At 43.9% G+C, this 14,632-nt stretch overlaps 1 protein-coding gene across 1 annotated transcript in view; it reads left to right on the top strand.

Moving 5' to 3' along the window:
* The first annotated feature begins 7,139 nt into the window (after nt 1-7,139).
* The window catches only part of ANXA2 (annexin A2), a 31,224-nt gene continuing 23,731 nt past the window's right edge, over nt 7,140-14,632 (top strand). Inside the window, exons 1-2 of the mRNA XM_086471561.1 lie at nt 7,140-7,176; nt 11,951-12,010. Coding sequence (XP_086327687.1) covers nt 11,963-12,010 — 48 coding nt within the window. The 5' untranslated portion in view covers nt 7,140-7,176; nt 11,951-11,962. The remainder of the gene's footprint in view (nt 7,177-11,950; nt 12,011-14,632) is intronic.

Genomic DNA, 14,632 nt, shown 5'->3' with positions numbered 1-14,632 from the left:
TGCCAGCCTCCCATGTGCTCTGGCAGATGCCAGGAGATTAATCCGAACCATGAGACTGTTTGTGTTCTGAGTCACCAAAGTGGAAAAAGCACATAATGATGGGAAACAATGAAGCAGAAGAGACTTGGTCTTACATGAAAACTTTTAACACTATTCCTAGGAAAAATTCCCTGAGGACTTTTGGCAGCTTCCCTCTTTTGTAGCTGTTTCTGTCCTTTGACAAGACAGACTCTAGTGATTACTCATGCTGGTCTGTTCTGGATGATGTCAGGGTCTCCTATGTGCACTGGTAGTATTTCCTACAGTATTTTTCAGTGTGGTGGCAGTCTGGGGAATGTTATTGTAGAGCTGGCAGCTGTGATCATTTTAAGCACTGTTGTCATCTAAATGGGTTCAAAATCTCTCTCTAATGCTGTATAATATACTGGTAGTCTGTTTACGCTAGCAGCGTTGTGCTGTTGTTGCTGGGAAAGCTGAACTCATCAGAGTGGTTTTGAGATGTGTCTGTTCCTGTGTGTAGGACCAAAGATGGGTGATACCTAGATTCAGATGGAATTGCAACTCTCCAACCCTAAGTAGTTGAAACTCTGCTTGCAGGTATTCATGATAACCTGAGAACAGAAAGTAAAGTTACCTTCTTTAATGTCTAACTATGCTTTACAACCCTCCTTTTGTCTCAGATTGCATGATGTTAAGATAAAAAGGCAGCTGGCTATCAAGCAGGGCATCAGGAAATCTGCGAGGGACTGAGGAAATTCACTGAAACAGGGTTACACACATAGTGACTGTGTGTTTGTATATCCTGTGACTTTCAGTGTAAAAATGCAAAGTGTATTCATGCTGCCAATAGCAGTACGAAGAATTTGGCAAGTGTGTTTCCTTTCTGTTTATGTATCTAGGCGACGTCTCCTAGTCACATATTAGATGATTACTTCTGTGAGGCACACTGGGAAACCCAAGTGCTAGTGATTCACGTTCTAGTTTAGAAACCGAATTGAACTCCAGAGCCTATTAATATTTATGATGAATGTATGCCGGAGGAGTTATTTTTCTGTTCTTTGGTGCACATGTATCCGAGTTGCTGGTTTACCATTTGTTCGTGATGCATGTTCCTCACTGAATCTCTGTGTCCCTTGAATATGTATACCTCCCTGGCTCACTCCAGTTAGCATGCCGAACACGAGGAAGGAAGATGCAATAGCCTGGACTGAGTCATGAGGGAGACGAGCGTACTGCACCTCTGAAGCTGCTGGCCTGTGTTGTTTCATGTGTCAGCTAGATGAGAGTAACAAAGGATCTTGCTTCCTTCTGAGCGTCTCGGCAGCATAGATGATTCTGTGTTGTTTTCTGTTAGCAGTGGACAGCCAGTGCAATGGGATTCCACCACGGTGACTCAAACTTTATGGGTTTTGGCAATTGGTAGTGACTTTAATTAGGCCGTATATGTGCCCTGAGACACCTTTCTTTATTATTAGCTTTTGTGCATAGTTAGAGGAGTCTCTTTCTGAGTCCTGTAACTATAGTCTTAGCTAATATTTTGCTTTGTTACTCCCTTGTCTTGATTTGGATCCCCGGTCACCGAGGCATCTGGTTCTTTGTGGAGGCCAGCTCCTTGTGCCCGTAGGCTTAGAGTGAAAGGATCCACTGAGATTGTGAGATAAAAGGATGAGGACAATGGCATTATTTACACTGGTGATAAGAAAAATCTTTGAGAAGAAATTAGAGTTCTAACTAAGGTTATGGTCAGATAGGCATGAAAGTGGCAGAGGAGGGATACTGAACAGCAGACAGAAATTAATTTGCAAATACAGAGTTGAGAAGTAGCTGAAGACAAATCCAGTGATGAAACAGTCTCAGGATACAAGAGGAGACTTTTGGAAGTCACATGCAATACGCAGCCAACTGGTGGGGGAGAGAGGGAGATGTTTTACTAGCCATGAAAAGTATTTTCTGTCAGGTTCTAATGTAATGTGTGACACATTTAGAGATTCTGCATGGAAAGTAACGTGGAACATAATGCCTGTCACGTTTTCATCAGCTAAAATGATTGCTAAAATATATCCTTTAAACAAGGTTACGTCAGCTTCTATGTAATGTAGACTTTGTATGAAACAGATGAAGATAAACTGGAAACAATTTGATTAATGTAATTTATTCCTGTATGTTGATGAAGGAATTTGTTGTTTAGCACTTCGTTGTTTAGCACTTTCTTTAGCAGATGCAATACTTAGTCTTTGCCCTGAAGAGTTAACAGGACGTGATCAGTGAGAAGGCAGCAATCTAAGATCACGCAGCAAACCATAACACCGTAAGGCATACAGTCCAGCTGTCCAGTTTCGAACCTGGATGTCCCGTTCATAACCAGACTACCTCTGTGTGCCCAGACTGAACTAGCAGATGCCATCTACCTTACCTATTATAATGCCTCATTTGTAAAATACACACGTAACAAAGTATTAGAGATCTGGCTAACACACAAGATCATTCCAGAGATAAGTCTATCTCTTTAAAAGGGATTATTTCAAGTAAATGAAATTCTGAGTGGAGAATAACATTTGTGCAGGAATGTGCATGTAGTGTAGGAATGAGATTACACAGAATAGAACTGATCCGAGGGCTTAGGTGGTTAGGTGGAGCACCTAACAAGATGTCTGGTTCTCTGGTATTGTATTACATAAAAGATATAAAAGATAGCATTGGTATTCTGGCGTTCAGTCTATTTTTCAAAAACATACATTGGAATTAAAGTTCTGTAAGATTTACAGTAAATCATTACAGACGTTAACAAAAAATGTTGCATTCCCCCCTCCAAAAAAAAAAAAAAACAAACCCAAAAAACAAAACAAAACAGAAAAAAACCCACACAAAACCAAACCCCAAAACAAGTTAAACACTTTCAGTGTGTTTAGAGTTTGACTGATGCAGCCTAGGTGTGCTTCCAGGAGTCCTTTCTTCTGTAGCCTTAGACACAATAACTTGCCAAGTTGTTATCCTGGGAACCCAACTAGCATAACTTTTACATTGCACTTAACTTTCTCTGTAACCTGCGATTACTCAAAGTGCTAATAACAAATTACATGTATTTGTGTCATGGCACTTCCCAAATTAGGCCAAATAATCAAGGTGCGAAAATAACACCCAGAGGTCTGCCTGATCCATATGTTAATCAGAATGGAATTTATATTGTCCTCTTGCAACATGACACGTTCAGGGAAGCAACACTACATAGAAGCTCAGCCACAGCTAAACTAGAAAGTCCTTTGTCCTGATCCTTTTTTTTTCTTTTATATTGGAGAAAAAAGTTCAAGTAGGCAATACATATTGACAGAATTGTGACCTTCGTAACTTCAGTGTTAATGTGTCTTTGATTCTTTATAGACAGCATCCTGAAAGAGTGTGAGCAAGATCTGTGTAGGTGAAGGAGCCAAACACTCAGGGATAGGAGAGAAAAACCTACTGAGAGCCAGAGTGACCCCGTGTGCACTAATGTTACTGCAAAGATAAAGTTTGAGTCAGAGGGGAACTTAAATTGACTATTCAAGTTAAGCATGTCAAACCTCCGGTAGAATAACATAAGAGGAGGATAATTACAAGAAAAATCAAAGGTGTTAGTGAGGTGGAAGACAATGCCATATTGAATTGAAAGAGGGAGTGGGGGGAAAAAAAGATAACCTATTAAGCTGCAACAAAACAATGGGAGAGTTAGCAGTGGTCATGTCACTGAGTCCGAAAGGATGGAATAAGTGGACTTTCAGCATGTCCACAGAGTATAGGATGAACCACTGTCACACGGAGCTGTCAGAGGGGAAGAATGAGCAGTTAGCACAATTACATTCGTTCTTCCATCCACAGGTCTCTGGGGAGCTCTAGTCAAGGCAAGCGCACTCTGTGGTCAGCATGCAGGAAGCTGGAGATTATGGGTAGGTAGTTGCAGCTGAAGTAGTTGCCAGTTATTTGAAATATGAGCTTCTATGCAGATATTTTAAGAGGGTGTGGGGACTAAGCAATGTGAAAACAAATTGAAAACCTTTTTTGGCACTGCCTTACTTGCAGGCTAGTCGCAGCGTATGTCTTCCAGTAAATGATCTGTGAGGCAGGCACAGAGAGACACCGGGCTTGTGGGAAGCGGAGTCCTTGTCCCAGCCTTTTATTCAGCCTAATGCTGACAGTGGTTACTTTAATCTAGTGCTCAGGAGCGGTGGTCATGGACCAGAACCCCTTGTGATAGGTGCTGTGCAAACCCTCCAAGGTTTGGGTGAAGAAATAACCCATGTGACTTACAAGCTTATTTTTCATTTTAAAAAGTGATTCAGGCACTTGGCTGCTGCTGTTCCATTGAATTAATTTCCTTTCCCTGTTTGGCAGACACAAGAAGTCTGTCTTTCCGATTTCCACAGTCTGACAGCTGCCGCCTTCAACTCACTGGCTTTGCAGTTTTTTCTTAAAGGTATGAAGAATATATTGTCTTTCCATGGCAGGGTCACCAGGCCTTGGTATTAGGGGATGGTTGGTTGTGCTGCCAAAAGTGTTAATGTTTTCTGCTGTTCATACTGCTTAGATTCCCCAGCTGCTACAAGTGCCTTTGTTGTCAGTTGACCTACATAAGGGGAGACCAATTGAGGGAATGTATAATGTGTTTGAATATAATGTTGGTATCTTCATGATTCTGAATGTGGTTGCTCTTTTTTTTTTTTTTCCCTATTGCTGGTCTTTTGAAATAATTTCCACAGTCCTTGAAGCTCATGTAAGAGAGGCTGCTGTTTATTTTAAACTGAGGTAAATGTGTGCTACTGGGATTGAGTAATTGATGGTTAAGTTGGATCTTAGAGACAATAATTCTGAAGCTGTTGGAATTGCTGGAAAGTCTTTTTATGCTACAGTTGATGTGGCTATAATGATAATAGTTCAATTGATATCAAAGCTTTTGCGAACTGTTCATATGAAGAGCTAGTTTATGAACTAGTACAAATTTTAAGAAGTATTGACTTATTAAAAAGAAAACAATTTTCTAAGGAAATGGGAATAGTCATTGGAACAGGTTGCAGCAGGGGACTGAAAAGTAAATGGACCTTCAGTTAAGAGAATTCATTCATATGTGACTCAGCATATTTTGTACAAGAATGCAACATATATATTGCATGTTGGCCATACATTACATATGGGAAAACACTTTTTTTAGCTGAGGGTGTTGTGGTTATGCTTTTCTGCTTTTGCTTTAAGAATGTCTGACAAGATGGGGGTAAAAAACTATCCCTGAGGGACTGTGCATCCATTAGCAAATTGGCTGCCTGGCTTCTGGCAGCTGCTTATCCCTATTTAAAGCCCCTAATGAATGCTGCAGTGCAGAACGGCTGTTCCTTCTAGGTCTGTAAGTATTTTTCATCTATGAATCACCTTTCCAAGTGGCCAGTGATATATTTTTTTTCCCTAAAAAATCTGAAAAGCAGGGGGAAGTTATCTGTTTAACTGTTAGTGACAGACACTTGTTGAAGTGGAATACCCAGAAATTAATTTTTAAAGACAAGTTTGTTAATACACAGAGAAATAAATCCAGTGGCCTCACCAAAAAGAAAGCTAACATGTCAAACTAATGCAATACTGGCACTGATGTGCTTTTCTAACAGAACACTTTTCCTTGATATGCCTTTTCCTATGGCTGTCCTTTTCATGTTGCTTTCATTTAATCAGAAAATGGCTATTAACATTGCTTTCACCTTCTGCAGTGACTAGTTCACCTGTCCACTCTATTGCTTCCATGTTTGAAGTCTAGTGTAGTGTTTCCTAATATTTCTCCCTCTTCGTATCTCTGATGTCATTTCATCCCAGCAATTACTTGGTCTCTCAGCCCTTATTCTTGTGTCTCTTCTGTGCTTCCCTGCTTTTGCCACCGTTTTTATGCACCTGGCCAAGCCTAAAACTTTTTTAGCCTGTCTGCTAGAAGGCATCTCTGTCTATGCCTTCCAAAAACCTGTATAGCAGAGGGAAGTATCTCTCTGCAGAATCAAGACCACTCTGTGACTACATACTCTGAAAGGGACTATCTCAAGGTATTCACCTGCAGGGGATTAAAAAAAACATGCTTAAATTACAGGAATAACTGCATGGATTGGGAATGGGGAGTGATTGCTTTTTTGATCCCCAGTACATTGGCCACGGCACTGGGGTGAAACAGCAATCTAAAGTGATCCAACTGAAGATCTTCTTTTGCGGATACTTTTAAGCAATATCTTGGTTTTGTTACCTGTGCATCATCTGGGCTTTAATAACTTATTTTTCACTAGTCCGACTGGCCCAAGTTGGGATGTCGGGTGTGGTACGCCTGTCGGGGTTAGCTGAGCCCCTGTCGGGGAGCCGCAGAGCGGGGCTGGAGCCTTGGCCTCCCGGCCTTTAGCGCTTGCAGCAAACGTCGCTCCGAGCTCCCACAGCTGCGCCGCGCACGGAGCGCTGAGCGCCGCTTGTGAACCGCTGTTGGTGCGGAGCGGGGCGGCTGGAGGTGCAAGCTGCGGGGAACGGTTCGCCGCGACGGAGCCCAGAGCAGGAGCGTGCAGCTCCGACTGGGTGGGCAGCGGGTGCCTTGCTTGGCGGGGCGTGGGGGTCAGGGGTCCGGGCCGCTGCGCGGCAGCGCCGGCTGCCCCCTGTGTGCTTGGGAACGCGGTGCTGTGCCCTGCCCGGGGGCCCGAGCACCCTTCAGCCGCGCTGCTTTGGGGAATCCAAAGCACAGGCTCAACGACCCCCTGCTGTCGCAGTAACGCCGGGGAGCGGACAGGGGTTGGGGTGGAGGGGTACGGGGGCCGCACTCCTCGCATCTCAAAGGTGGGCAGCCGCCACGCACCTTCCGCGGCGTCTCGCGGGGCTGGCGGGCGAGGACTGATCCCCGTCCGCTGCACTCCACGGCGCTGCTCTCGGCGCCTCCTCCGGAGCCCCCTGGGGCGGCCCCCGGGGACGGGGATAGGGCCCTGCGGGACTCGGACGCGGAGGGAGAGGCCGCCCCTGCTCTGCGCTGCCCGGCCCGGCCCTTGCCCACTCCCCTTCCCGCAGCGGGAAGCAGGCGCGGCCGGGTGAGTCAGGGCCGGGGCGGGGAGGGCCCGCCCGGCCCTACAAAACCCCGCCCGGGCCGCCGCCGGACCCAGCTGCTGCCAGAACCGTTGCGAGAGCTGCCTTGCCCGCCCCGGCCAGGTGAGGCCTCGCTGGGCGCCCCGGCCCCGCCAGCGCGGCACAGAGCGGGGGGAGGCGGCAGCCCTGCGGGGCCGGGGCGGGGGTGCGGGCGGCTGTCGGGCTGCGGTGGCGGCTTCGCCGGCGGGAGCGGAGCGGGCGGTGCGCGGCCGCGGAGCGGGGCGGTGGCTGGGCGGTAGCTGGGTGCGGCCGCCGTCCTCCCGCGCCCCGCGTGTTTCTCCTCTTCCTTCGGGGTTACCCGTCCGGTACTTCGTGCTCGGCCTTGCGCCTAAACAGCTGCCCCCACGGGGGAGCTGCCCCCACGGGGCTTCGTACGACCTCCGCCAACACCGGGTGTGGCGGCAGCGCTCAGAAAAGAGGAACCGGTCCCAGACTTGGTCAAACTCCCCCGAATACTCTTTTTCTCCTCCTCGTTAGGGTACACGAAGGCTCCGCTGGGTTGACGATGACACTGTGAAGTGACTTTCCAGCCCGGAGCCCCGCAGCCCGCCCCGCCGGGCGCTGAAGGCGGCGCTCGCTCGCTGTAGCGGGGCTGGAGGGACTCCTGCGGGTGCGGCCGGGCTCGGCCGGGGGCAGCGGACCCTGGCCGTCTGCCCGGGGCGTGGCGGCGGCCGCTGGCATGGGCGGGAGGGGAGCGGTCCGGGTAGCCAACGCGTACCCGGGGTTTGCCTTGGCTCTCGCCCGCGGCGTTCCGGGGGGCCCTGTGCGGTGGCTTGCCCGCAGAGGCAGGCTTGGGCACGGCTCTCCCACCCCGCCCCGGCCATGAGCAGAATGGCTGAGATCTTGCCGCTGGCTTTTGGGTTGTGAGTCAGCGGGGACACCGCTTACTCCGCCTCGAGTGAGGAGGGGAAGTAGGGCAAAGGAATGTTGCCTTGTATTTTAGCTGGAAGAAAAGCGAAATGGTAGTCACGCAGAAGTGAATTGTGTTCTTATACGTGGCAGTTTTAATTCTGTTTCATGTTAGTTGTTTTTATGTTCATATTCAAATGCAGTATCTGCAAAGGGATGTGCAGACCTCGACATACAGGTCAAGAGTGTAAGACTTTTGTGCCCTTGAGTGATCTATCCCTATGTGTGCCTTCTGTTGGTGGAGGTGGTTGTGATAGGCAGCCCTAGTGAGTATAGTTTCTATTACCTAATGTATGGAAAGGTTTGCCTGGATTAAAAAAAAAAAGTTTTCCTGTAAAGTCTCAGAAGTGGGAATAACTTGAATTCGAAGAAATGAAAGTCTTTCATTTTATATGTGCATAGTATCTTCCTGGAATGGAACATTTCCTGGGTTATTAGCAGTGTCTGTGGAGAGAACAGTTAGAGTATGTTTGTGGTAGCATTGTTTAATGGGTTTTGGAATCCTTCTCTTTAAAGCTACTTTTTTTCTCCAAGTAGAATCATTAAAGGATCTGCTAAACCTTATCTGATGATTTGGGGCTATACAGCCTGGCTCATTTGTACTTGCGATTAGCACTGTGTATAAATGAATGAGTTTGAGTCTGTATTTCATTTACAGCAGATACTGTGGATGTTCCTCACTCTCCCTCATCTCTGTTGCCAGGCCTTGCCCTAGTTTTTGCAGACCTGACACAAATGTGCTCCAAATGAAAGAGTTTCCATTCTCTCATTCTGGGGATGCCATTTACTTGGCTCAGAAGTCTGGGAACACCCTTTGCTCAATCTCTGTCTACAAGAGTATATTAAGTGCTTCTTAAAATGAAGCTTCTCTGCTTATTGAGCAATGGTAGCTGTTTGTGCATACGTGACACTTTTTTTTCCATGGATCACATGGGGGTTTTCTGCTGTAATGTACGTGAGCTGCCCCTGGGAATCGAGATACAGGACTGCTTTTAAACACACACTCTTCTGTCAGCAAGCAATTATGGGGATAAAGTACTGAATATAGACTAGGCCCTATATAATAACAGACTTGCAAACCAGTGATTACTGTGGGGGCTGAGGTCAAAACAGATGCTATCTCTTTACAGAATCACAAAATTTAGTAGAATAACATTATGAGTCAGGATTATGTAATGTGGATTTAGGAGGAAAACCGGTTGCAGAAACTTGCCTTAAGGTATTGAAGTATTAGTTTACAGCTGGAAGGTAGAAGTGGATTTTTTTTTTTTTTTCCAGTGTAAGGAAGAACAAGTTAGTGCAAGTATTTTCTATTTACGTGTTCAGACCCACCCAGAACTTGTCAAAACTACATCAGAGAAAATCAGTCCATCAGAGAACAGTGGGAGTCTGTTCTCAAATATGAGTGCCTTACAAAGCAGGATATGACAAGAGATGTGTTTGTTCTCTGAGTAAAGATCTTTCTTTGCAAAGATTCTTGCAAAAACTCCAGGTTTGGTTTTTTGTTTTGTTTTTTTTGTTTGGTTTTTTTTTTCTTTTACCAGCTTGCTGCTGCTGGGCAGTCAGTTGCAATAGCGTTGTTGTGTGCTGGTGATATGAACCTCCCAGTTCCAGCTCTACCTGAGGGTGTGTTAGTTCTGTTCCTGGACTCCGTTCAAGTTTTTGTTCCAACAAGCCTGGTTTAATGTGGTTTTGAATTGATTTAGAAATAGGAGTCTTGCAAAAAGCTGTTCAGTGATTGTTTTGTGAAAGATGATACTGCAGTTGCTTTGCTTCAGCTTTCACTGGTGTTTTTTAGTTCTTTGTGACAAGCAAGACGAGAGGACTTCAGTTGCTCATCTTTGGTATCAGTTGTAATACTGCCAGAGTACAAAGGTCTCATTGTTAGGCACTTTATTTTATTAAGAGTAAACATCAAAAATTCTGTAACTCAGTAATATATCATACCCCTCTAACCAGCATGGTTAATAGTGCCAATAGCAGGTAGCAGCTTACTACATCTTCCACAGCCTGTCTTTAAAGGGCTGGGTTAGATTTTTGCCTTGAAAAAGATTTATTCTCAAATAAATTGATGCATGACTGTGATTTTCATTCTGTCTTACTTTTCTTCCCCTGGGATCTTAATTTTTCCTTGAAGTAAAGCTTTTTTTAAAGCTGTTGTTGTTTTACCTATGTTGTTTCAGAAGATGAAAGGTTTTCTTTCTGTATTGTGAGGAAAGATGTGATGATAGCAGTTACACAACAAAAGCCATGGAATTGTGTTTCTGCATTTTAGTCTCATAACGCTGTATCTGCTAAAAGTAAGGATTTCTCTGCTTTTCTCTTGATGTACAGGAGCTTTACAGGAGCTAAAACAAAAAAATAAACACTTGTTCTAGAGTTTTAACCAGATCTCCATTCTTAAGAAACAATTTCAAATTTCTTGCTGGTTCTCAGAGCCCTTGGTTTCAGGTTGATCATTGAGTGGAGAGGAGTTTGGTTTGTGTGGGAAGTTTGCCTGGGCACCTAGTACTGCTTGCTTGAGAAAGCCGCAATACCATCAGAAGACGATAAAAAAAAGGATCTGAAAACTGGTTGAAAGGACATACCCAGGACTGGCTGCACAATATCTGGGAGCTGGGTCAGAGGGCCTGGTATCTGGGAGCTGGTGACAGTGTGGAAGTGAAGGGAGTGGCACCCAGTGAGGCTGCAAATAGTGCAAATTTGGTTCCAGCCTGTTATCAGTCAGTGGAATGTCACTAGTCTAGAGGTTGCTGTGCTTTCTCTCCTACCTCTCTCATCAAGCCAGCTCTTTTTTCCTGTTTGATTATGCTCTCTATAGCTTGATTCTAGAGTTCCTGAGAAACAAGCTTTAATTTCAACAGGCAAAATAACGTTTGTTGCAGGTGCCAACTTGGATGACTAGAAGGCAATGTGAGTGGCAATGTCAGTCCTTTTAGTAGAGGAGTTTGAGAGCAGAGTTTTGGGAGTTCATCAGACCTCTTAAATACTACCTCTAGCTTAACAACCTTTGGAAAAAATTTTGTCCTTAGTTGAGAGACCTTTCCAGTAAAACAGTAATACGGCTTTGGCAAACTTCCCTGACGAGAAACCAGAGCTGAAGAAAGGCAGGGTGTTGCAAGATAAGCTTATCACGTCAGTCTTCATTTCTGCAATGAGTATGAACTGTCTCAGGGTTGGGATTTTCCCTGTTTTTCTTTGTATATGTTAGCAAGATGTTGTGCAGGTTCTGGCAATGGAGTAACGATACAGATTACCTTGCCTCAATGGCTCTTACTTTTGGGGCTATTGTTTTACGAGAGTCCTTGTTACCGAGTGTCGGACAATCATGTTTCTAATTGGTGTTAGTGGCTTGTCCTGTGAGTGTTACTGCTGGGGAGCCACTACAAAACAATAGGATATTAGAGGCATTTGTGGCTGTGTACAGGATTAAAGATTGACACTATTTATATTCGTGCAGATGTTTTTTAAAGTCATAATACTGTTCAATGTGTTCCATGCGTACTTGAGGAATTCAGCATCTGATTGAAATGCTACTACTTGTTGCTGCTTTTTGGCTTTGAGCTGGAGGAAGCAATCATGTTTCTGCAGTTTTCCAGGTAGTGAGTTGTGGGCTTAGTTGATTCTGTTTCTAAGGTAGGTATTCTCCAGTTCCTAAGTTAAGCATTTAAAATGCAGAAGAAATGTGTGGGGTTTTTTTTTAGGAGTAAAGATAGGTTTTTATTGTATGATGGAATGAATACCTCTCAGTGCATTATTAATGGTGTGGCTTGGAAACTCTTAAATGTACTTTCTTGGGATTAGCAGATTCATTGGACTATGTCACTTTCAGTGCTGCAATGTTTCAGGACTATATAACACACTGATGTAATAGAAGATATATTTAAGTCTACTTGGTTTGTTGTTTTTTTTTTTTTTCTTTCTCCAGCATTCTTTCAAGATGTCTACTGTCCATGAAATTTTAAGCAAGCTCAGCCTCGAAGGAGATGTAAGTATTGTTATTTAAATGAGAAAAGTTTTATTTACTTAAATGCCACCTCTTGTTTCTTTTTTGGCACTTTCTACCAACAATTGTACTAAGCTGTACAGTTTGCGAGATTCCACACATCTCTTCTACTTAAACTTAACCTTGGCTAAAAACCTAGACAGCAGTGGTCAGTTTTCAGCTGCAGAGCACCTGTAAACCATAGGACAATCACATGAGGTAACTAGATTTAAGGACAGTTCTTCTAACTGTCCAGCAGCATGAGCAGGATTCACGTGCTGGGCCATATGAAAGAGCTCACAGGACAAACTGAATGGCTAGTTCGCATCTGTGCTCCCTTTTTATTGCAAAGGAACAAGTGCGTTGAGGATGATAAGAGAAGATGGAAATGTGTTTGGTTTTGCTTATACTGTCTGAGTTCTCTTTTTTCCTTTTTTTTTTTTTTTTAATTAAAAATGGAGAACATTACTTAATGGAAATTAAAATATTGGGGATTTTATTCCTGTAATGGTTGTCACCCAACCCAAACTACCTCTTGAAACGACTTGTTTTCTCAAACTTGTTTTCTTATTTTGTTTCGAAAAGCGTAAAAAAATCTTGGTTTTAATTGTATGTTTTCCACCACATCTGTACTTGCTTGATAGTTTTATTGAAATACTCCAAATCCACATTCTCTTTGTTTGATTTCTTGTGTTGCAACATTAGATGGTAGCATTATCAGTGTAGTGTCAGGATATTAATGTCATGAATTTGTGGTTCTGTGATTGTCACTGAAGAGGAAGTGAATCCTGTCTGTGCGTTATTTCATCATGTTCCTTCTAAACTTGCTATACTTCTAAATATTATAGCTGGTAACTCCAGATCTGAGCTCAGTATGAGCAAACTTTTTGCCTATTTTTGTTACTTGTTGCAAAATAAATTATATCGTATGATCTTTGTGAAAGAGCTGTTGCAAAGAACTGGCTAGTGCACTGTAGGTGGGTAGCAAAACTGATTTTGTACTGCAAAAGCAGTCAACTCTTCAGATTTCTTGGCCGTTTCCAATTACTTTTGGAATAATATTTGAGCAATCTGTTCTCAAGGCAGAAATATTTCTTCCATGATGCTTGTGAGTAGTTGCAAAAGTCAAATTTGAATACTGTTCCATGCCAGCGTTTCCATCAGAAATCCTGCCACGGAGTGGCACTGTCAGGCAGCTGGTTTGTTCTGTAGATTCTACGTTGGAAGCCAGCATTATTGAGTAGCTAGTTTGCATAAAGGACTTGCCCAGTTCCGCTAAGCAATGATTCGGCAAATTAACTGGTGTTAAACACAATACTTCCACCATCCATTTTTCTCAAAAAAAAGTTTGTAACCTTAAGGGTATGGAGTGGTCACAGCTGAACCCAAGTCCTGTGCTGTGCAGTAAGGAATTTGTGCATTCTGCTTCAGTGGTATGGCGATTGGTTTGTTTCAAGATGAAGAAACTGGCCTGCTTACTACAGCCTGGTATCTTTTCCTTTCTTTAAGGAAAGGAGGGAGTTGAGCTGAAGTTAATTTACACTTGCAGTTTCTGCATTGATCCACGGGAGAGTATAGAAAGATTCTGTAATGAAGGCCTTGCTGTTGGACTTCATCATGTGCTCTGTTTTTGCACTGAGAATTGGAAGCCCATATTTTAATCAACACTTTATAGGTTACTTGCTGAATGATGTCAAGTTACTCAGTTTTCAGACATGACTGATGATGTTTTTGAGGACAAGGGATACTGAGATGTAGATATCTTGAAAGGGTCCTGGGTTTTTTTTAGAAGAAATTAAGCCTCTTCAGCTTTCCTGTTAGTGATAGGTACTTCTGCCTCATGTTTTGCTCTTTCCAATAGCATTGAATTCCTCAAGCTTGAAGGAAATAAACCAGTCAGAGGACCTCTGAAGCACGCTAGATATGTGGGGAGAAAAAAAATAAACCTTTCTCAGCCTGAGTCTGACCCGGACCGCTTTTGCGGTTACACGTTAGCTGGACTTTTATTGCCCCATCCTGGAAAATTCTGTATTGAACTAAATGGAAAGTCAGTTGGAAAAACACTTGTCTGAAAACATACAGTACCAGTATACTGTGGTACAGTAGTGCACCAGAGTAATTTGAGACCATATAGTCTGGAATTTAAATGGCTGTTTTTCATAGGCAAGATAATCACCCTGATAAGACCTGTGTCTACTCCACTGAAGTACTCAAGACAGACCTGATAGAGTAAAGCATAATCTCTGTGGATGCTGAATTTGCAGACGGTCCATTTACTGGCAGAGCAGCCGGCAGAATGTTTCTGTCTTTCCTGGGTATACATACGTACATGGTGCTTCTTGGGTCTTTTGACCGGTGTCAGGGGATCTGAATCCAACTTGTGCATGCATTGGGTGGAAGGATAGAGGAAAAGATGAGTCCCAAGTTGCAAATATGTAGTGTATTTTCTCCGTATATGATACCATCTTACAGTAAAATACTCTGTCCAAACAACTCATAAAATACTTAGAGCTGGGAGGAAGGAGCAGTACCCAATTGTCCTAAGCTCACCAGGTGGCTTGCTTCAGGTTATCCAGCAGTGGTGGTTAATGAGCTAGAAGTGCCACATGATTGTGTATACTAATG

Source organism: Leptosomus discolor, chromosome 11 (genome assembly GCF_034619465.1).
Source record: "Leptosomus discolor isolate bLepDis1 chromosome 11, bLepDis1.hap2, whole genome shotgun sequence".
Taxonomy (NCBI): Eukaryota; Metazoa; Chordata; class Aves; order Leptosomiformes; family Leptosomidae; genus Leptosomus; species Leptosomus discolor.
This window is presented reverse-complemented; position numbering and strand designations above follow the sequence as displayed.